The 23,500-nt window shown below is 31.2% G+C and overlaps 4 protein-coding genes across 4 annotated transcripts; 3 read left to right on the top strand and 1 right to left on the bottom strand.

The window, feature by feature from the left end:
• Nucleotides 1-2,676: 2,676 nt before the first annotated feature.
• LOC100775690 (pectinesterase QRT1) lies at nucleotides 2,677-6,989 on the top strand. The gene is made up of 5 exons (XM_014766887.3): nucleotides 2,677-3,026; nucleotides 3,879-4,134; nucleotides 5,909-6,106; nucleotides 6,268-6,503; nucleotides 6,658-6,989. Exons 1-5 carry the CDS (start codon nucleotides 2,755-2,757, stop codon nucleotides 6,803-6,805), a joined length of 1,110 nt encoding a protein of 369 aa, XP_014622373.2. The 5' UTR covers nucleotides 2,677-2,754; the 3' UTR covers nucleotides 6,806-6,989.
• A 4,529-nt stretch (nucleotides 6,990-11,518) lies between these two features.
• Nucleotides 11,519-14,872, top strand: LOC100804220 (pectinesterase QRT1). The gene is made up of 5 exons (XM_003544615.4): nucleotides 11,519-12,388; nucleotides 12,991-13,186; nucleotides 13,763-13,966; nucleotides 14,063-14,298; nucleotides 14,536-14,872. Exons 1-5 carry the CDS (start codon nucleotides 12,081-12,083, stop codon nucleotides 14,681-14,683), a joined length of 1,092 nt encoding a protein of 363 aa, XP_003544663.1. The 5' UTR covers nucleotides 11,519-12,080; the 3' UTR covers nucleotides 14,684-14,872.
• A 625-nt stretch (nucleotides 14,873-15,497) lies between these two features.
• LOC100803155 (mitochondrial import inner membrane translocase subunit TIM50) lies at nucleotides 15,498-19,707 on the bottom strand. Its single transcript, XM_003544613.5, has 10 exons — nucleotides 19,299-19,707; nucleotides 19,014-19,102; nucleotides 18,515-18,551; nucleotides 17,808-17,869; nucleotides 17,587-17,700; nucleotides 17,172-17,276; nucleotides 16,984-17,082; nucleotides 16,539-16,698; nucleotides 16,247-16,349; nucleotides 15,498-15,913 (listed from the first exon to the last, which is right to left on the bottom strand). Exons 1-10 carry the CDS (start codon nucleotides 19,486-19,488, stop codon nucleotides 15,871-15,873), a joined length of 1,002 nt encoding a protein of 333 aa, XP_003544661.1. The 5' UTR covers nucleotides 19,489-19,707; the 3' UTR covers nucleotides 15,498-15,870.
• Nucleotides 19,708-20,745: 1,038 nt separating this feature from the next.
• On the top strand, nucleotides 20,746-21,747 carry LOC100801579 (uncharacterized). Its single transcript, XM_003544611.4, has one exon. The coding sequence runs from the start codon at nucleotides 20,825-20,827 to the stop codon at nucleotides 21,608-21,610; it is 786 nt and encodes a 261-aa protein (XP_003544659.1). The 5' UTR covers nucleotides 20,746-20,824; the 3' UTR covers nucleotides 21,611-21,747.
• The last annotated feature ends 1,753 nt before the right edge of the window (nucleotides 21,748-23,500 follow it).

Here is a 23,500-nt window from a genome sequence, read left to right as displayed (position 1 = left end):
AAAAACTATTAAATAAGTTATTTTACCAAACACATGCATTTTGCCTAAAGAAACTTTTTATCTAGTAAAATAAACTCTGAACTAAGTGAAAAATGTTGCCAAACACATTATGAGCTTTATGGCATGTGAAAGTTATATACTCTTCTTATTATTGGAAAGGGGCAAACGATTGCCAGTCTAGAGAAAGACGTATTCTTATATAAGCATTTCATGCCTGGCCAAGTAATATAAACCTGCTTTCTGCATTACTGAAGATGTTGATGAGCCAGTAACCACCAAAACTGTGCATATTTGATCATGTTGATTGTTGTGTAATATGGTTACTCCATGTTTCGAATAAATCCCAAAATCTATATATGCCCAATATTTAAAGCTACCAGTAGTGTTTTCCAGTTTAAAAGCCCTGATAGAGGATAAATATTCTTTTATATACATGTGGTACATTTCCAATCAGACCATCTTACAGGAAAACCTAAAATATCTTGGTTTATAGGAAGCAATTTGATGACAGATTCTGGCATTCTATTTCTGGCATTTTATTTCATCTGTTGTTTTTTAATTCCCTTTATGGGCCTAGTAAACAATGTCAGGCCCAGATACGGAGGATCCAGGTCAAACAATAGGGCCCAATTCAGCATTTACATTCTTTAAATATATAAAAATAACAACATTTTAGGTAATAATTTGAGCTAAAATACAATTTTAGACTTTTTTTTTTCAGATGAATTCTTTAAGTTTTAAAAGTTTATTTTAGTCTCATATAATTAGGGATGATAATACTTAGACCTTACGAATACTAGCAATGGGTAAAGTAAAAGCTTCTTCAATAGGGATAGATCAAGGTTCAAAGATTTATAAGTTTAATGGAGATTAGTGCAACAATGGGATCAAGTACTCAATATCAAAGAAAATGGTCAAGAATGTTTTAGTCGGTACAAATGAGATAAAGTGTCAATGTATTATTTTTAGGCGGGTCTTGAAAAATAATAACACATGACGTCCAAGTTTAAGAAATAGTTGTTTTTTAAGTTTATCGTTAGATTTAATCAACTTTAAGAATTAAAACATTACATTTAATGATGATTATGCTAAATGATCATGTCCCTGTTTTTTATATTCAGTTGTACCATTTTTCAATTATTATTTTTCATTGACTGATTAATTAATTTTACACTTTGAGTTAAATACAAGTAACAAATGTGTGCGAGGTTATATAAGTAACCATTAAGTACAAAAATAAAGATTAAAGTTGCTGTTGACATGAGGATAAGGTCAGAAATGAATATTTTTCTCAAATGAGATTATGGAATTAGAGATAGATAGTATAATATCCTATCAAACTCTACATTATCATTTGTACTTAAAGTGTTTTTATTGGACCAAATTAATTTTTCTGTCAATTTTTTACACTTACAATATTAAAGTTGACAAATATAACAAACAATTATTTAACGTGATATTTCTCACACTTTATCATTCTCACCGAATTAACAAATTAACCTATAGTAAATTATCAAAAGGACAAATATAATATAAAAGATACACTTTAAGAAATAACAATAATAAAATTTAAACTTGAAAGAAAGAAAAAATAAAAAATATATTTTAGTGTACAAAATTTCATTCTCTACCAAACAAGGCACTTTCTTTGAGTTTAACGAAATAGTGGTCGTATGGGAGGTAGATAGATGGTAGTGAAAGAAGGCGATGGCCATGAATGAAGGTAGATTTTATTAATTATTTTGGTCAACATTGTCCCGTACGTGAGAGTTACTATGTGAATAAAGAATTGAAATGAGCAGTAACTTACCGTTATAGTCTGAAGGCACTGAGATTTTAATTGTCACACTAAAAATGAACGGCTTATTTATTCTTTTCATTTTCACCCCAGCCATGAGTTAAGCACTAACTTTTGCTGTGTACAACTTGAAATTCTCAAATGAACCACTGCTTAATTTCCCTCTTCTGAGTTGTCAATCTACTCAATTTCTTAATTCGTTTGCAGTTGACATCTATCATCTTTACATACAAATATAATTCATTTGTTAACTATATATAACCAATTTAAATTATATATATTAAATGCTATATTCATTAAGCACAATATATTTGTTATTAGATATTTTTTTAATGTAATGTATGACTTTTTATATATAAAAATTTATTAGAAAAACTCATTATTAATCAAAATATAGTTATTACAAATTTTAATACTTAAAAATAGATATTAACTTCTTCATATTATTATTATTATTTAATAATGCATATAAATTAAACTCTTAAATAATTTTTTTAAGCACGAATAGCCGTATAATTAATTTTTTCAATAAAAACTATTCGTACGTAATATAAGAAAGTGTATCTCTAAACTACCTAAGTCGGCTTTCTTATTATCACCACATGGTACTTTGCAATGTTACAACTACTATTCCGTTCTTTTTCTTTTCTTTTTGAGGAACTACTATTCCGATCTTAAACACTGGTGTATATAAGGATCAGATTTTATCCTAGCTAAGTAATATAAATGATTTCAATATAAATATTTAAAAGAAATATTTCATCCAATGCCTTCGTACGGCCCATGAAATTACAACCGCTCTTCTTGTTGCTGAGTTCTTTATAAACTTAACATCACCAAGATCACTCCTTTGAGTTTCATTTTATGATTCTCTTCATTGAACTTATAATAATTCCTTCAAGTGCGTTATTATTTCTTAGCTAGTAGTAGTAGCTAGAGGAGGAGCATTGGCTAAGATGAGTTTATTGTCAACTTTGGTTTCTTTGGTTTTGTTGTTGAAGTGTGTTCAGGTGCAAGGTGACACTGATAGTGATCATGCTAGAAACTTCATTACGTGGGAAGACTTCATGGTGGATGAACAAGGTATAACATCCAATGTTGGTGGTCGAATTATTGTGGTCGATCAAAGTGGTAAGGGAGATTCAACAACTGTTCAAGGGGCTGTAGATATGGTTCCCCAAAACAACACAGAAAGGGTCAAGATATACATTTATCCTGGAATTTATAGGTTTGCAATAACAATTAACTTAATTTTCATTGTCATTTTCATCATATAATTAACATTTTCCATAAAATTTCTCTTGGCTTTTACATCCTAATTACAGTTACAAGCAGTTGTTATTTTTCTTTGCTAGTTCTCCATTTCCACATGAAAAAGTTAAACGATTATTTTTTTTAAAAGGAAAAGTGATATATATATATGGTATGAATTATATATGCTACAGTTGTGATATATACACAAAGTATATTATACTTCCCGAGAGAAGAGAAGATAGTTTAAATGATTTAATAAATCTTCCATCTATATATATTTTAATCTTTGGCATCTAATTTCTTCCTTTCTCTCCTTTTGAATTAAATACCATATGAAAGAATTTGAATGTTTTAAACTCTAGTCCATTTAAATGTTAGATTTTAAGCGATATATATACCTTTCCTCTCTTTACAATTTTCAATTTCACTAGTTTTGAATATGTATTATTAACTTTGGGATTTTATTTTAAAATATAAAACAAAACTTGAAATCGCAAAGTTAATATAGTATGTGATTTTTTTTTCATCTCTTTAATGAGATATTTACAGTTAGTTGTCAATAGTAATAAGAGTCACAAATAAGCGAAATGCTCTTTAAATTAGTTCGTGGGAAGTGAAATAATACATCTTAAAAGGTATGAATAGGAAAGGGGTCACTTTTTTAAGATGGCAAATGGTTTGGTTTGGGTTGCTAGTGAAATTTTATCTAGTATTTGTCTTTGTATGAGATAAAGCATGCATCCATCTATCTCATCAATCACATGCACGATTTAGATGTCAATATTTTGTAATAATTGAGATATGCAATAATGTTTTGCATATGCAGAGAAAGAGTGCATGTGCCCAAAAGCAAGCCGTTTATTTCATTTATAGGTAAACCTAATATAACAATGAATGAGAGAGAGGCAAATATAACGGCGAATGCACAAAATATAACGGAGATAGCGAATGCCATACCTATTATCACTAATAGCACTAAGGCATCAGACAAAGGCAACGATGGCCAAGAAATGGGCACTGTTAGTACAGCAACTGTATGGGTAGAATCTGATTTCTTCTGCGCAACTGCTCTTACAATTGAGGTAATTGAGGACTAACTTATTGCTATTTGCTACCTACATTTTTCTTTTCTTAGAGGGAGGGTTACTAAAACTAATACTTTTCTCTAATTAGTCAACTACACAATCTTGAGAGTGCACCAATTAGTCAATTAGACAATCTTAAGAATGCTCTTGTATAATTATTTTATTTATTAAACTTAGACATTGGTTTGAAGTATTTTCCATCCATATCGATAATCTCTTTTTGAAAATCCAACTTACCGCTTATAATAAAATCTTTTCATCCAATCACATAAAAATAAGTTAAAATTAACTTATACATAAATCAAAATCAACATTTTTGGATAATTAACCTAAAATCATTTAACTTCTATGGAAGCTGACTTTAATTTATGCATAAATTATTTAGTGTATGAGAAAGAGAGAAGTTTAATTCATTTTTTCAGGGTAAATAATTATTTTCGTTCTTGAATGTGTAATTCATTGACAAATTCGTTTATAAAAGATTAAAATTCAAAATTTAATTCTCGAAAGTATAAAAAATGCAACAAATTTATTTAGTCATTAACTTTGGTCTGTTACTGTTAATAAAATAGTCTATGTGGTACAGAGGAAAATTTTTGTCACAAAACTGATTGTCAACGAAAATGTCAGTAATCTTTTGTTGGATGAAACTATTAGAAATTATTTTTTTGAAGGAAAATGTCAATAATTTCTTTTTAGACCAAAACATTAGTATGTTTCCATTGGACCAAAATGTTAGTAAGTTATCATTATCGGATCAAAATACTAGTAATTTTTCATAGTATTAAAATGTCAGTAATTTTTTATTAGACCTAAATATCAATATATTTTTATTGGACTAATTTTTTAGACTCCAAATTTCGTTTCATTTAAGAGTAAATTTTTGTCTTTTTTATCGTTACAAGCATAACATTACAATAATCACTTAAAAAATATTTTGGCAAATATAATTTAAAACAAACATAATAATGACCATAATATTGATTAACAACCATAATTTGTCTGTCACAATAGAAATTATCCAAAATAAATATTGTACCAATTTACCAAAATAAACATTGCAATAATGTATCAATCATTATAAATTTATCCAAATTATAATAATTAGTCACAATCTACTATAAATAAATGATAAAAAAGGATGAAAATTTACCTTAAAATTATATTTTATCCTTAAATGAAACGAAATTTGGGGTCTAACAAATTACTCTAATAGAAACATATTGATATTTAGGTCAAATAAAAAATTACTAACATTTATGTCCAATAAAAAATTATTGACATGTGATACATTGGAAAATTATTGATATTTTGGTCCAATAATGATAACTTACTGATATTTTAGTCCAATAAAAATGTATTAACATTTTGGTTCCAACAAAATTATGGTCATTTTTTTTAATAAAAAATTACTGACATTTAGGTCCAACAAAGATAACTTAGTGATATTTTCGTTCAATCTATTCAATATGATCACATTGACAATCAATTTTGTAACAAATTCGTCACTCTGTGTCATGCAGACTATTTTATTAATGGTAACGAATGAAATTTAACGGTCGAATAAATTTGTCGCACTTTTTTATATTTTCTGAAACTAAATTTTGAATTTTAATCTTTTAGAAATGCATTTTTCAGCAAATTATACATTTAAGGACAAAAATGACTATATATATATATAATTGATGCATTATTGCTTTTAGAAAAATTAATATGTACTGACTCAAGTCTAAGTAATACAAAAACAAACATGTGTATATTTGTTTTTCAGAATTTGGTGGATAAAGATGCAGATAAACGTCAAGCAGTAGCATTGCGTGTAGACGGTGATAAAGCTGTATTTTATCGAGTTAGGCTTGTGGGGGAGCAGGACACTCTCTTGGATAACACAGGAATCCATTATTTCTACCGAAGTTACATTCAAGGATCCGTTGATTTTATATGTGGCAACGCAAAATCATTGTTCCATGTAAACAAATTGCCACTTTGGTTGTTTTTAATGTTTACTTACTACTTCTTTTGAAACAAACTTGTACAGTTTATTATGCAAAATCATTTTTCACTTTTACTTCTAAGCTGCCTCATTTTCTTTTTCTAACACTTTGAATTGGTGTTGATTTGTTGCACCAGGAGTGTGTACTAGACTCTGTAGCCGAGTTTTGGGGAGCAATTGCAGCTCATCACAGGGATTCAGCAGATGAAGATACAGGGTTTTCATTTGTTAATTGCACAATCAAAGGAAGTGGGAGTGTTTTTCTTGGGAGAGCTTGGGGGAAGTATGCAGCAACAACATATTCCTTCTGTGACATGGATCATGTTATTCTTCCCTTGGGATGGAGCGATTGGGGTGATCCATCTAGACAAGGGTATCATTTCAATCTCAAATGTGAATGAATGAATGTAGTATCAAACAAGAATTCTGTTAGAATGCATAATAATTAATCATTATAAGAAAAAAAAAATTTGAAAAATTAGAAATGATAAAAAAAGCACAACTTTTTTCTTTTCTGGTTTCTACAGGACTGCGATGTTTGGGGAGTATGAATGTTCAGGAAAAGGATCAAACAGAACTGAGAGGGTGGAATGGTCAAAAGCTTTAAGCAGTGAGGAAGCTATGCCTTTCCTGAGCAGAGACTACATATATGGAGATGGATGGCTTAGACTATAATAGCAACTTCTCCTACTGTATCATAATGATATACATGCTTCTCTATTCATCTCTTTATTTGTTTATTTACATAGCACCACCAAAAAATGAGTGCTAACTAGCTTAGAGTTCAAGACACACAAACAAGTTGTCATAGAATCCTAAATATGGATAATTGTAAACAATTTTGTGTTCAGTTCAAAAGTTTTTTTCTGCTCTCTACCAAGTGTTAATTAAATTATAGTATTAATTAGGACCTTGGCCAGAACATGGAAGAAGTACGTGAAAGGAAACTTCAATAACTCTTACAATGATTAGTAATAATAAACTGACACCAAGTCTATTACAATAAATTGTTTAGGTTAGTAATAATCACAGATTCCCCCTATATATGTGGGAAAAAAAAGTTTTAACACCTAACAAGACAACACAAAAAAAAATCGCATAAATTAAATCTACGCCTTACAGACTCCATGAAAATAATTACTTAAAGCATTTCGTTATATAGAGTTACAAAATTTATTAGCACCACAAATGACCAATAGGCTAAATGATTAGATCAAGACATCAAGTTAATTAAGAAACATAGATAAGATGAATTAACCGTACATTTTGGTTGGAGTTCCAGCGTGTTCTCAGACCAAGCCAAGGGACAATTCCTTCTCGTAGAACACCAATCCAATAAGTTCATATTTTTTTATAAGAAACAAATAACAGTATTTTTAACAGTTTTTTTTATAAAAAAAAAGACCATAAATATTACACAAGCACTGTATACCAACATGTCTCCATACTCGTATCCGATATCCCGACAGACTAAAATTTATTATCTCATCTCCGTATCGGATATCCCTGATCTCGTCCCGTACCCGATTCAAATTAAAAAAAATAATTTTTTTAAAGAAAATATCAAAAATTTAATTTTAGAAAAAAATAAATTGATTGTTAAATATTTATTTTTAACTACTTATATATCAATAAATTCATTATAGCGCACGTGTTTACAAAAATCGTTAAGAAAAGAATATTAAATTATGTAAAAAATTTAAAATAAAATTAACTAGTAATAAAAATTTTAGGCCTTTTGATTAAATTATGCAAAAATTTTAAAAAATTTAAGTGACGGAATTGATCTGAGTTTGGGGTCAAGAGGGATCTAATAATCCCATATATGTACCTGTATTCAACGTTTGGTTATCCGACAATTTAGAAGAAATAGCCACTAATAGTAATTTTCTTGTCATATCCAAGTGTGTAACTATAGCGGCTTTTTTTTACCACGCGGGCACAATTTTTTTCCAAAAATTACGGATTAGGGAAAAAATTATCCGATCAAAGTCATAATTGACCCAACTCAAAGTGGAACACTAATTTATGATTTCTGAAATTATTATTTTCTCTGAAAGAAGTAGTAAATGTTTTTATGACTTTCTTTTTGCGTTAGACCAATTTTAAAGGAATGGTATTCAAATTCGACTTTAATATTAAATTTATTTTTTAATGTTACATAAAAAAGTTGTAATTTATTTTACGACTTCCATTATATTTTTTTAAGTTATTCCATGAATTTAGTTGTGTATCTTTTTTATTGTTTTCATAATTTTTATTTAATAAAATTATTTTAATACTAAACACAAATTAACCACAACATGAAATTAAAAAAAAAATTCAGTGTGAGACGTCGTCTCACTGTTAATTTCTTTTTTAAAAAAATTCACTTGTAAGACATTCTTTTATTTAAATTTATTATCGTTGGGGTTCTATTAAAAAATTTAAGTATTCTGTTTACATTAATTAAAAAAACAATAACAAATAATAATTGACAATATTAGGAAAAAAAATAATTCACCACTTTTTAAAATAAATTAAAAAATAGCGTTATAATTTTTTTAAAACAAAATATATTTTAAAAATATTTAAAAAAAAATGAAACCACCCTACAATAAAAATACGTGAACAACAATAATAGCAAAATTAAAAAAAAAAAAACAAAGAAGTCATGGATGAAGTCACAACTTCCTTTTACAATTAATAAAAAAAACTGAAATCGCAAGAGTTTTATGACTTTGCTGTTGTCATATAAAAAAACTTAAGTAAGAAATGTTTAAACGACTTCTTAAAAAAATGGTTGACATTAGATAAAAGCTATAAAGATATTTGTGATATCTTTTAGAGAAAATAAAAAAATAATAACTTCAGAGTCGTAGCATATTCAACATCGATCGTGGAGTCGTGCATATCAATCACGACTTACTCCTAATTGGATGATTTTCAAAAAATGATAATTTCTGAAAAAAAAGGTATAAAAAAGCCCAACTATTGCATAATAAGATTTTAGACATGTATTCGCTCATCGCTCTTCTACCAAGCAAATCGTCAAAAAATCATCATTCATATTTTACACACATCTCCAATATAAATATAAAAATATTATTAAGGCTTATTTATGTAATGCACAAAATGTTGAAAATTATTATAAATTAAATTTTAATATATATGTATATATATATAAAATTTTAATACCATCATAAATATTTGTCAATATAATTTTTATATAAAGTTCTTAGATATAGAGTCAAAGTATTCTTTTATAGTAAATATATTAATTAATTACATTTAAATTAACTTTTCATATGAAAATTCAATTTCTTGCACGGGAAAATCTAGACGAAAACAGAAAAATAAAAGTCAACGTGTGAATGCTTTCTCTTCCATTGTTGATAAGTGAACATCTTCACATTTAATTAAATACTCTATTCCTTTCTTTGTATCGTCATATCACATATATACATCCTTTTCTCTTCTCTCTTTCTATATAATAGGTGTTTAGTAAAGATTGGAAAACACAATCTAAATAAGAACAATGCTCATTTGGGAGCAACTATTAGACACAAAGCTTGTTAAGCATCACTGCTTAACACCGTTTGTGCAATATGGATCTTCATCAAAATTTTCTCTTTAGTTTAAATCAAAAGCATTCACTATATATATTCTCTCTTATTTAATTGTTGTACAATGATCAATGAAGGGCTGAGATGCATGCAAGATATTGCTAGATCGAGGTACCTTTATCCATAGCCTTTTACTGTGATTAATAAGCACTTCCTTTATATTTTCTTATGTGAAACGGTGGACAACAAGTAAATGAAGCAAATTCATATCTGTGAATCTATGAGCCTAACAAATTCTTGCCTATAATATAACGGGGGATGGAAGCGTGTGTGTGAGAGAGTTATGATTCATGACACCATCAACTCGTGACTCATGAGTTAAGCTTATTAATTGTTTTTACCTTAAATGGCCAAGGACTGTAATGAAGGGAGAATTTGAAATGATTTTTGCCATTGTAAAAATTTAAGTAATATTCACTCTCGTCACTCTTCAGCACACTTATGTTTTTATATCGTAATGATGACTCGCGACTCTACATGGAAGGTAATGGAAGTAATTGCTTCATAAAAGTAAAAAAAAAAAAATTTACGTTGAATAAATATTTTTTTTGTTCCTATAAAAAATAGATGTTATATAATTTTTTTTAATAAGATGAATGTGAATAATTATAAAAGATAAAAGAGAAAATAAATTAATATTAATTTTACTCACTTTATCCTTTTAATTTTACTATTTTTAATAAAACTTATATAATTTTTTATTCTAAAAAATATTAGACTATTTTTTGCCCTCACTAATTTTTTTTAATCAGTCATTATGATCATACAATAGCTTCATTTATTGTCCTTATTTTCAATCCCATAATTTGTTATGTTTTCTAATAAAGCAGGTGGAGGTTTCTCACCACCACTTTAAAGAAATGGCTTCACGCTATTAGAATCCATTTTTTTTTTATGCAATCCAACCCAATAATTGATTAAATGTTAATTGAAAATTATAGATATGAATATAGTGTAATTAATAATCAATGGACTGATCAACTTTTAAATAACTCAATATGTTAATTACCACCCAAAAATCAAACAAGTGTCCACTCCCCGATCGAGAGAGGGCAATTACTCAACACATGTTAATTTAAAATGGTTTCCAATCTATTAAAGTCAAGCACGACCATAAATATCTATTAATTGTTACGTTGATGAAATAATTTCAGTTGCATTTTACGTATTTGATCTCATCATCTCATCTCATAGGTATAGGTAAAACAATTGCAATAATATTAAGTGTCACTTTGTCACTGCCCACACAAAAGTTTAGGAGGAACCAAATTCTTAATTCATTAAAATCGTTATCATAAACTGAACATTTTCTCTGCAGGAAACACTTAAATATTCACATTCCTAGAAGTAGCTGAACCATAACTTAAAAATATAATGCATCTATTACCAGATGAAAATCAAACATTCAAGATTGTCCAAAATCTCATCATTCATAGCATTATTAATTCAAAATATCAAAATAATTTTTTGCTAAACGAAAATTAAAATTGAACAAGTGGTGAACGTTAACATAGTAGTTTATGATTCTATAACTATCATAAAGAAAATAACTCTATTTGGTATTCTTTTTTTTTTGACATTTTTATCTCCAACTATTAAAAATCAGTAACCATTATACCCTTTTATTTTAACTTCAAACTGCATTTATAATTTTTTAAAACAAATCACTACTTAAAAAAAATATACATACAGTTAACTTCCATGCCTTCGTGATTATTTTGCACTTAGCATATATACAAAGGAGGGAAAAAAAGAACATTTGAAAGGCATGCATAGAGAAAGATCCAAAACCAGTTAAACAGAACAAAGAGAAGAGCATAGTTGGGGGCAGTTGCACCCAATATCCGCACCCCATGAATCTACAACCGCTCTTCTTCTATAAAAATAAATACTCTCTCAGTTACTCAACACTCTTTCTATTTCTACTGATGCATTTGGCAAGTCTCATAATTTATTCAACTTTTCTCAACAAGAGAAAAGGTTTTTTTATGTTGCTTCTATTAAACTCAAAAACAAAGCCACGTTTATTTTCCTAGCTAGTACTCTCCTTCTTTATATTTCATATATAATAACAACGTCAACATATGCATGCCTAATATATCAGGATTGGAACAGACGTATGTGTATTATCACCATATATAACGCTCGAATATTTATTGCATTCAGCTACTCCACGCTTCAACTCTAAAACCGTTACTCCACTATATTCATCAGTAACACAAGCTTTTTGTTCTCATTATGGATTTTATTTTTCCCACTTTGTTCCTATAATAATAACACATCATCAACAGTTTTTAACACCCAAACCTTCATGCTGAGTTTCTTATTTGTTGCGTGGCAACGCAATGATGATGATGATGATGGGGTTGGTGTCTTCCAGAGTTGTGTTCTTGTTTGTTGTTTCGATTTTCGTGATTTGGGCTCAGGTGGTGGATTTAGCAGAAGGTGGTGCTGTTCGAAATTACATTAGTTGGGAAGATTTGCAGGTGAATGAACAAAGGTTGGCCGTGAAGTCGTCCCATAACCAGGTTCGAGTTATAACTGTTAACCAGAATGGTGGGGGACATTCCAAAACTGTTCAAGGTGCTGTGAATATGGTTCCTGATAATAACAGACAAAGGGTCAAAATTTTCATTTTTCCAGGAATTTACAGGTCAGTACTTAACTGCATATTTTTTCATACTACTTTTTGGGTGTTGTTTTCTATTATAATAGGAGTTTCATTTCAGTAATATCCATATGCATGCTGAAGATTTTGATTAAATTGTCAACTTGAATTATTGAGGTGAAACTCTGATTTTGATCGAAGAACTCCAAAATCTAAGTTTTGTCCTTTTTTTCTGAATTATATGAAGTCAGTAAAACAAACACCTAATCCATGAATATCTGAACTCGAGTATCCAGGAAAAAGCAAAATATTTTATGGAAGAACAGGAAATTCTTTTTAACAGCCTGCTATAATGGAAAAACCTTATATTTTGAAATTAATTCATCAAGTTGATGATAAAATACATGGATTAACAATTAGATTCTATTGTGTCATTATTATTCAGTTCTAATCAAAAGCAGTTGTTTTAATTCTTTGCCTGATTAATCCATATTTTGGAAAAAATACAGTTTTTTTTTTTGTTTTTGGGGTAACGAGCTGGGTTTGGTTGGTGTTTTTGATCCAACAGTTACATTTATTTGGTTTCCTAAAATTTCGCGAGTCATCAAGGCCTTGTCCTTACGTTTGTTTATATGCAATTTGTGCAGAGAAAAAGTGCGTGTGCCTGTGACCAAGCCTTATGTATCATTTATAGGGAAAAGAAATCGAACAGCAAGTCCTATAATTACTTGGAACAGTAAATCATCTGACAAAGGCCCAAATGGCACAGCATTGGGCACCTATGCTTCAGCAACAGTGGGAGTGGACTCAGATTATTTCTGTGCAACTGGGATCACTTTTGAGGTAAGGACACACACAATTTTTGGTACCCTGGATTCCCTGCATTCACTTTTCAACACATTCAACATTTCAGAACTATTGGATGAAGATTAAACGACAGCGGTTCCAAATTAGTCCCCACAGATTCTAATAAATTTAGAAAAAGTTCCAGAAAGTAGCTTTTATGATTCACATAATTTGTTAGTTTCATATAGATACTGCGTGGTATCATTAAAATGCAAAGTCCCTACATATAAGGGATAAACTGCATTTTAATGATAACATTTGAAACTAACAAATTATGTAAATGTAAGAAGTTATTTTCAGGGATTTTTTTTAAAACTTACTTGAATTCAGGGACTTACTTAGAATCACTATACACTTTCAGATACCAAAATGACCATTCAGCCTTAAACGACTCATTTTCTCTCAGTCAATCAACTTAAAACACATTTAAAAATCTAAGTCAGTCCAATTTTCATTCAATGGTTATAAATTTACTGAATATGTGGAAAAGTGAATGCACTAAATCCAATTCCAACACAAGACATGTGCATTTTGGACTATGTCAAATGCCAATCTTTGGGTGCATGGTTGCAGAACTCAGTGATTGCATCGGCTGGTGGAAAAGGGATGCAAGGAGTGGCACTGAGGGTAAGCAGTCCAAAAGCAATGTTCTATCGAGTGAGGATTAAGGGAACACAGGACACTCTCTTGGACAGCACAGGAAATCATTACTTCTTAAAGTGTCGCATCATAGGAAAAGTTGATTTTATCTGTGGCAGCGCAAAATCACTCTATGAGGTAAATTTAAGATGAACTTTTTTCTATGTTACTAAAACAAAACTAGTGACCAAGTTTATGTAATTTAATTCTGACCCTTTGAGAACTATGGAACAGAAGTGTCGTCTTCAGTCAATAGCTGAGAACTATGGAGCAATAGCAGCACATCATAGGGATTCACCAACAGACGACACAGGTTTTTCTTTTGTAAGTTGCAGTATTAGAGGATCTGGCAGTGTGTACCTTGGCAGAGCATGGGGGAACTACTCAAGAATTATATACTCCAAATGTAATATGGATGGCATTATTAATCCTCAAGGGTGGTCAGACTGGAATCATTCACATAGGAAGAAGTATGATAGTATTATTATTTGCTCCAAGTACTAACAATGCAATTTCTAATATATTTTTTTAACACACTCTATTGTTGGTTAAAATTCATTAGAAACTACAAATTGTGATTTCTAATACATTCTAACCAATAGTAAAGAGTGTGTTGCTAGTTTTTCTCTCTGTTTTAAATATGACATTAATATTCCATTCCTAGAATTCATAGTGCAGAATATGTCTAAGCATATATGGTACTTCAGGACTGCAGTGTTTGCTGAGTATCAATGCAAGGGAAGAGGAGCAGATAGAAGACATAGGGTGCCTTGGTCAAAATCATTCAGCTATCCGGAAGCAAGTCCTTTCCTTTACAAGAGCTTCATAGATGGAGACCAGTGGCTCAGACTGTAGCATTATGATGCACCGATTACATGACAATTATTCATTATTAATTTATATGCTTGTTTATTACTATGTTACATATCCCCCAAACGATCATTTTGATGCTTACTCTTTATCTTGCAAGGGATGTTTTTTATATGTATGTACGGGGTCACAGATGCTTAATCTGGATCATAATCATAAATCATTATGACTCCTGACGTGCTCTTACTCTTGTCAATCCTTGAAGCAACACTAAATATGAAAGCACTACCATTGTCATGTTATTTATAAAGGAAATGCCTCTCTTATAGAAGTGAGGTTAACCATTACCTTTATAAACTATTTTTTAAACAAAAAGTGAGAGGTTGTCTAATTATAAAATTCAAATATGCCACAAAATCACTTTATAATTTAATTTATTTGCAATTTTCATATTAAGTTATATATAAAACAGAATAGTATGCTTAAACAAAATTAGTATTTAAAAGTTAAATTTCAATCTCATTTTCATCTAATTCATAAGAGAATTTCGCATTAATAATTAATGCACTTTGTGTCATGTGATACCTGTGGGTAGGAACAGATTCAAGGGGGGGCAAACAATAGTCTCCCCCCTCCGTCAACACTTTCTTTATATAAAAAAGAAAAAGTATTAATAGGAAAATAATTGTTGATTTTATAATTTTCTACCAGTAATAGATCTTATCCCTAATTTTATATATATGTAATCAATAATATATATAGCTTATATACGTCACTGTATAATGAATGCCTAAAATCAAGATTCTGTACCTAGATCAAGGCGTCAGAACAGAAAATTCCAACAAAATAAACAACAAAATCAAGTAAAATATTTTATTATGTCAATTCAGTTTTTATGGTCATCCATAACCACTTCTGCGCAGAGATGTACTCAAGGTTAAATCACCTTGCAAGAAACATCTAGCATTGAGAACTCCATCCCCAAAATTAATAAGTGCTTTCCAGCAACAGAATTACAATAGGCAAAAAGAAAAAAAATGGTTCAAGACATGAGTTGCAAGACTTGCGTAAAACAAAATCTACATTTTCTCTATTTAATTCAATCACTTGTCAACTTGCAGTGACTTCAAAATCTTGGATGAACTGACTGATCAACTTGTAATGAAACAGACAATCTCATTATCTAGCCTCAACAAAGAACATTTGTTATCAACTTGCAATGAAACTGAATCTCATTTCCAGAAGCGACCACGATTTTTTTGTTCTTGCATTCTCCTGCATCATTTGGAAACACCCAGAGTAAAAATGTGGGTTGAACACAACACAGGACAAATCATTAATGTAACGTCAGCTATATACACAAAAGAAACCTTCAACCACCAATATGAACTCAGTAAAAACACTAAATTCTCATAACTATCAGCAAAAACATAACTGAATTGAAACAAACCAAATGCCCTAAGAGCGCATTTGAATAGTTCTCTTGTTATTAATTATGTTTTCGTTATAATCACAAATTCTATACTGAAATTTTGTATTTTCAAAATTTTGTTAAGGAAATACTGAAAATATTATAATCTTCAAGGTTTCTAAAAGATTAAATATTACCTTTGATGCTCCTTGGAACGCCTGATGAACTCACTTGGAATATCACATCCTTGGTAAGAGGCTAGCACTGGTCTTATATCAGGTGGACTACTACGGGCAACAACTGCAAATAGATAACAGAGAAGGTAGTGCAACTTTTACAAGCATAAAAAGTCACCACAGTAACTTCAAACATGAATTCATTTATAAACACATCTTAAGGGAATGGACTTACACTCAAGGAGTGATGTGAAAATAAAAACAATAATTCAAACATGAACTCATTCTTCAATATATCTTAAGGAATGCTTACACTCAAGAAATGGTATAAAATCCAAAAGAGCTGTGTCATCTATATCTTGCTGCTGCCAAGCCTTAATAGGGAGACAGTTCTCGGGTTGTAGGCAACTTTCCAAAGCATGGCCACTTAAATAAAGAACTTTTCCTGGATTTCTGTTTAGTTTTGAGAGGTCCTGCCAAGCAAACAATGGAAAAGGGAAAGAACAACCCATTATTAAAATACCCAGAACACCACTAGTACACTATGCATGTGATGTATCATAATAAAACTGTAGGTCTTTTATTTTATATTCTTCAGGTGTAAGCAAAATTACTTCGCTATTATCTTATAGATAAAAAGATAATATTTCCAAGGCACTTGTTCATATTATTTGCCATGATTGGTTGTACTACTTCCACAGGTATTTACGTATATAATTAATTCTGGAAGAGAATAATGTAAGAACATAAACACATACTCTGAAGTGTTTCCCATCCTGATACTTAGTAGCTGGCCTCGATAGCCTGTATCTAATGCAATGCTTGGTATCCAGCCTTTCTATAACAGGGTCTACAAACTGCACAAATCAACAAATGTAAGAACATATGAATAAGAATACCTATACGAGCAAGTATCCATTCAGAACATAGAGAAGGATCAGCTTACCATATTTTGCTCATCTGTGTACACCACTATTTCGTAGAACTGAGCTAAATGTTCCAAGAAGGCATCAACTCCAGGTCTTTTAAAAGTCTGCCAACCTGTATCTCGCTTTACATACCATAAAAGTAAAATTTAATATTGTAGCCATACCTCTATAATATGTAAGGACTTCCAGCAAGAAGCAAGGCAATAAGAGATCCAATGCATTTTTTATATGACATAAAGTACATAAAGGAAAGTGGAATGTAAGCAACACACTTTTTACTGATGGTTGAAATTCATGAGTTTCATTCCCTATTTAGTGGCTCCTAGTCTCCTACTACTGATTTAGTGCACCCAACATGAATTTCAACCAATAATGAAGAGTTTATCATATTTCTACCAACAAAAAAGGGTGAATTTGCAGTAGATGTCTTACCGTCCAAATATAGTGAATCAATGTCTCATTGAGATCAAGAACAAGTGTAAACACATGTTGCTCCTGAGGAAGCAGATCAGGAAGGAGCTTGTCTGTGTATGGTTCAGTATAACTCTAAAAAGAAGCAAAAGCACAGTATTAAAACAAAGGAAGGAAAAATAATTCATTTTAAATGAGAAGTGTCAAAACCAATATCAGCATATTAAAAAGCAAGCATGTACCCTAACTTGTTCTTCAATTAGCCTTCTTGCATCCAAATAAAGCTCTACTGCTTTAGCAGGCACTGAGGTGTCACATGCAAAAGAATCAGCATGCTGTTAATAACAGAGGTCAAAGGCATGCATAAATATAACTAATTGGGAGTTGAATACCCCGACCCCCCAAGAAGTGCATACAATGTTAATTTGTCGGCAATGATCTTCTTCAACATCTACAATACAACAAGTTCTTGCCACTGCTCACTTGCCTTTTCTACCCCCTACCCTCCAAAGGTGGTGGCAACAAACATGCTATATCCCACATTCTCATCCATTTGCAAATTTTTTCTGCAGCAAAAGTAGGGGCATATAATGGCTATGATTGGGAAGCCCCTATGGTTTATTTGAAAATGACCATTAATTTTAGCATTTGTTGCACTTAATACTAATGGAAACCGTGTTTTCCCCATGGGACCTTTACATACTATTTTCAGTTGAGTAAAATTAAAAAGATGTCCATGCTTATCCATAACAAAGAGCACTTCATAAAATCACAAAACAAGAAATATAGAACCATCTAAATGACGAGCTCAAGTTTTCCTATTCATATAACAGCAACACTTCAGGGAAACAAAAGTTCACGTGAAGAAACAAAAGCACAACTTATTTAAGGGAACATAATAACAGTAATACAGAATAGGTGTGTACAGAATAAAGCTCGGGGAACACACCTGTCATTGCAGTTGAGTATAGCAAACCTTGAAATTTCTGCGCAAGATATGGACTAGAACATGTCACCTTACTATACATTAAACTTAAGAAACTTATCATTAACATATCAAAACCAGGCAGAATCCAAAATTAAGTAAAAGTAAGGTCCACTTAGGGCATTTCCACGAAGCAAAATAATAGGCTTTAATCCGATATCACTGAAGCGTTTTACAAAATCAATAAAAAAAAAAACCCACTGTATATTTACGTAGAGCGACGAAACTGTCACCCAAACTATACAAGCAATGAAATGGAGCCAAAAGTAAATTTGTTGAACAAATGTAAACGTTAAATTCATAGCATGTGCAGAGCATTTCATATAACAGGAAACAACATTCCAATGACCAGCTCATCAACCCAATTCAGGTTAGATATTTAAACCCCCAATATGATTCTAAAACATAGAATTAGCAAAGAAGAATGAAAATGAAGAAAGCCTGAGAAGTAGTCAATACTGACATCGAGAGCAGTGGCTCCATCACCAGCAGCGTATTTGGCCGATTCACGAAACGACCTCGTTTTCTCTTCTACTTCTTCCAAACTGTAAGCTGCATGTTTCATTCCAACAAAAAAAAAGTCTTCAACTAACATCATTTCCAGATCAAAATGATTCAATAACAACCGTAACACATCAAAGTGACAACACCGAATTAAAGGGAAAAAAAAAACGCACAAAAATGTTACTAGATTCTATCGATCAACCCTAAATGGCTACTCTGAAAGTGGACATGAAGGAAAACGAACCGTAAGAGGCGTAACCGGCAAAGGCAGTGCCTCCGGTGAGAGCGCCGACGACGGCGTATTTGAGGAAGTTCCAGCGGCTGGGAGAAGCGGCGGAAGGAGGAGGGGGGAGAGGAGCCGAAGCGGCATTGGTGCAGAGAAATCGCTTCGATGCCAATGAAATCGCTCGCGATCGAAGAATTCCCAAGGACATAGTTGTGATGTTTGTGAGCGGTGACGAAGAGAGAAAGGGTTCAAGTAGGGTTTTGGTCTTGGGCTTTGCAGAAACAGAACCAACTTCGGTTATGCCCTGTTTGGCTACCAGTTATTCCATCATTTCTTATTTCGTAAGCTAAGCCGTGCTTTGGACTTTGGATTTTTTTTTAATCTTTTTGGTTGTGCTTAGGGTTTTTGTACTGTTTTAGTTTTCTTTTCCTCGTGTTTTTTATGAACGAATCGACAGATAAAAAGGCCCGCCCATAAAAAAGAAAAACACGGGCAGGTCTACAAACAAACAGCCCTTCCACCAAACAGTTCAACTGTACACGAGAAAATCTAAATAAGTGCAAAAGAAAAGAAAAAAAGTTTAAATAAGTGCCGTTGTGTTGTGTTGTGTTATTTTTCAGTTAAAAATTTCACATAAATCGCACAAAAGTGCATATAATTGGGTTATATTTTTGCAACAATTCATGAAGATAATGCATTAAAACCTTAAAATGATTCTATTAATATATGTTGTAAATTATACTCAAGTTATAAAAAGCAAAAATTTCTCTCCAAGTCATTTGAGAACTCGAGCTTGAAACAATTAATTAAATTAAAATAACCTAAAATCCAGCTTAATATAAAGTGAGCTAGATAGTTAAAAAAAAAAACATAAAAGGGATTGAAAGTTCTTTGTTAACAAAAATTAATATTTTAATAAATTAATATTTACCGATAAAAAAAAATAATCTCCACACTTAATTGTCTATAATATACTTATCAGGTGGTACCTGGTTTGACATTTGTGATCCACCTCCAATCTGAAGCATCTAAATGTTGCTTTTGGGTCTTCTTAAATTTTTGACTCATATGGGGGACGCTGAAACACAATCACACTGTATCTAACAGGCACAATTACTCAATACATAAGCATTGAGCAGTTATATTATGGGATTAAAGTGGGAGGTGACTTTGGAGGTGATTGTCTTCCTAAGCTTCCTTCTCTCTATCTGGCCCTTACTTTGAACAATTCCACTTGACATGTAGTGAACATGAAGAAAACAATTGTCAATTTTTGTTTCAAATAGTACTCTGACAACTGGATACTACCCTTCATGACAATTGACTAAGTCTCTAAAGAGCAGGTGAGCCTAATATGCCATCTGCCTCACAATAATTTTCCATCCAAGGGCATTTTTGGAAACCCCCCAAAAAATAGAATCACCACCCCACCAATCACCATTGTATATAAAGAGGCCTCCCTCATACACCAAACCACACCATCTCACAGAACCTCTGTCACCAACCCTCCCTAGTGTCATTTCACTTCCTTTCCTTTAAACACTATGGATTATCAACTTAAAAACCAAAATATAGCAACCATGACTCACAACCTAAAACCTCTTTACTATCTAGTTAAGCTTACTCAATTATTCGTTTCAGTATCCGTGTGTTCCTTCATCTTCTCACCTTCTTCCTTGCTTGTTTTCCTATATTACTTCAAATTCTATCTCTCTGCATTCCCTTTCCAACTTTATACACACAACATAGACAAGAACTCCATGTTTCTACTTTGCAATGGTATCCTTGTTTTTGTTGGTATAACTAAATCTCTCTCCAGGTCTAGTTGTTGTGATGATTATAGGCCTTCTGCGTATATTAAAGATGATGGTTCACAATCTCGGTTTTGGGTTATTGAAGCCAACGAGCTAATGTCGGAGATAGTGGAAACTGAGGAACAAACTAGTGAGCCTGATGAACAGAACACTGCAGTTGAGCAAGTAATAGAAATAGAAAACTGTGCTGAAGAAGAAGTACAAGAAAACATTGAGAAGATCGTTTTGGTAGATGAAGGACAAGAAAAAGGAAGTAGCTTGGTTTTGAAAGAAGAGGAGAAGGAGGAGCTAGATGAAGAAACTGAACTATTGGATGTAGGTGATGAAGAGGAAGATAAAGGGTCAGAAACTGATTACATTCTGATTGAAGAAAGCATAGAAGAGGAGGAAGAAGATGTAGAAGAAGAAAGCTGTATGTTGAGCACAGAGGAGTTGAACAAAAAGTTTGAAGATTTCATTAGAAAGATGAAGGAAGATCTAAGAATTGAAGCTCAACGGCAATTAGTCATGGTTTGATTTAGTAACAACCATGGTCTTCCTTTTTTTCCTTCTTAGGGAGGCCTAGTTATTTGTTAGGTCTTTTATTTCTCTGCATTTCTCCTATGTTGATGGCAAAAAAGGGCTTTGGATATGAAATTTTTGTTTAAATTGAAGTCAGAAACCAAGCACATGATCACAATGTTAATGAAGTAAATTCGCATATATGACACAGTTTGAGGATATAATCAAAACTATCCCCTTACACTAAACTCATTTAATCTATGCGATACACTGTTAGGATTTAATAACATGATGTCATGCATCGAAATAGAAATAAATTTGGATACTGTTATTCTTAAATGATAAGATATGATCTAAATAGGGTGAAAAGGAAACAAATTTTATGTAAAAACTCACGTGATTTTTTTTATCATAGGAATTGAAAATAATTATCAGAGGATTTATAATAATTCACCTATTCTATTTAATCCACTATACTAGATTTTCTCAAAACTCGTGTGATTGATGATAGGGTCCATTATTTTGTATTTTTTTATAATAAAAAATTGTAACATTTCAGCCGAAATTTCATCATGATTTGCGATTTTATTAGCCAGAGCAAATGGTACACGATCACAAATCTGATTCATACAGGTCAGCCCATCAGTTAGGTAGTGGCTTATAGCTAAGAAAGATAATGCAAAGTACAAAATTGTACGATTTTATTATTTATGTTATTATTATTTTAATTTATCCATTTGGTTTATTAGAGGCTTTTGCCCCCCTTAAAATCTAGTTACTTTTACGGTAATTTAATTTAAATTCCTTCTTTTGTGTGAGCTACTATAATTTTAGTTAGTGATAAGAGGTATTATGAAGATGTATGCATGAAAACTACAATTTACTATCGTTGTTAATGTCTGTCAAAAACCCACCTTTTACACCCTCCAATAATATTAAACCATGATCGTTTGTATAAATTTCGTAAGAACACTTTTAGTACACATAGTAGCTATGGGAAAAAAAATAATTATAAAGTATGATACTTGCATACTATGCCAAAAACCAGGTCTTTTGTAAGTACTTGCATGTTTAGCCATTTATGAATGGTTATTTATCTATAACGAACGTTACTTTGTCTCAACGCACTGTCCTTTTGTTATTATTCTTTTTACTTACATCAAACACGGAAAATTCACATTTTATGCTTTAGAAAGATTGAAGCACGTACGGATAAGTCTCACAAAGTGGCTAGGACTAGGAGCAAATGCAAGTCAATGATTGCATGCACCCAACATAAGACGACCTTATTACGAAAGTGAAGTTTCACAAATATCAAATCGGAAGATGGCCCAGGAATATATCAATACTTGACACAGTTCTTTCAGTTTCAAAGAATTGATACAGAAATCTTATTTGGGAAATCTTTCTAAATTCGATAAAGAAAAACTTTCCGCAAATCATAGACTAATACTTCAAGGTATGATTTAATAATTCATTTAAACAGCTAACATCTTCTAATATATGTTCTTTCATGCACTTAAGATTTTATTTCTACCCGCATACTTATGAGACATACTTATCTATCAAGTATTTACACGCCATTTGGTTTGACTTGCCCTTTAATGTTAATAGGTAACATATATAATACTCTTGAAGTTCAAGGCCTTAAATAATTGAGCAAGAAGAATGATATTTGAACACTCAACTTTTTCAAACATTTCATTAACATTCATTATTTCTCTTTATCTTTTTTTATTATTACATTATATCACTTATCATATTATATATTTTTCTCTCTTTTATTAGGTGTTAAATACGCATTTTGTCTCCAAAAATTAATTTTGTAAACAATTATAGCCTATAACAGACACTGTTGTGAAATTTCTGAGTGGTAAGTATAGCCAGGTTTATTAAGTGATATTA

The sequence above is a fragment of the Glycine max genome, chromosome 14 (assembly GCF_000004515.6).
Source record: "Glycine max cultivar Williams 82 chromosome 14, Glycine_max_v4.0, whole genome shotgun sequence".
In the NCBI taxonomy this organism is placed as follows: Eukaryota; Viridiplantae; Streptophyta; class Magnoliopsida; order Fabales; family Fabaceae; genus Glycine; species Glycine max.
The sequence above is the reverse complement of the archived record's forward strand: the minus strand, read 5'-3'. Positions and strand labels throughout refer to the sequence as shown.

Coding starts and splice junctions, on each gene's coding strand:
- LOC100775690 (XM_014766887.3), top strand. CDS start 2,755: ATGAGTTTATTGTCAACTTTGGTTTCTTTGGTTTTGTTGTTGAAGTGT. Junction 3,027..3,878: donor ATTTATCCTGGAATTTATAG/GTTTGCAATAAC, acceptor TTGCATATGCAG/AGAAAGAGTGCATGTGCCCA. Junction 6,107..6,267: donor ACGCAAAATCATTGTTCCAT/GTAAACAAATTG, acceptor TTGTTGCACCAG/GAGTGTGTACTAGACTCTGT.
- LOC100804220 (XM_003544615.4), top strand. CDS start 12,081: ATGATGATGATGATGATGGGGTTGGTGTCTTCCAGAGTTGTGTTCTTG. Junction 13,187..13,762: donor CAACTGGGATCACTTTTGAG/GTAAGGACACAC, acceptor GCATGGTTGCAG/AACTCAGTGATTGCATCGGC. Junction 13,967..14,062: donor GCGCAAAATCACTCTATGAG/GTAAATTTAAGA, acceptor ACTATGGAACAG/AAGTGTCGTCTTCAGTCAAT.
- LOC100803155 (XM_003544613.5), bottom strand. CDS start 19,488: ATGTCCTTGGGAATTCTTCGATCGCGAGCGATTTCATTGGCATCGAAG. Junction 19,103..19,298: donor TGCCGGTTACGCCTCTTACG/GTTCGTTTTCCT, acceptor TGAAACATGCAG/CTTACAGTTTGGAAGAAGTA. Junction 15,914..16,246: donor CGTTCCAAGGAGCATCAAAG/GTAATATTTAAT, acceptor CAAATGATGCAG/GAGAATGCAAGAACAAAAAA.
- LOC100801579 (XM_003544611.4), top strand. CDS start 20,825: ATGGATTATCAACTTAAAAACCAAAATATAGCAACCATGACTCACAAC.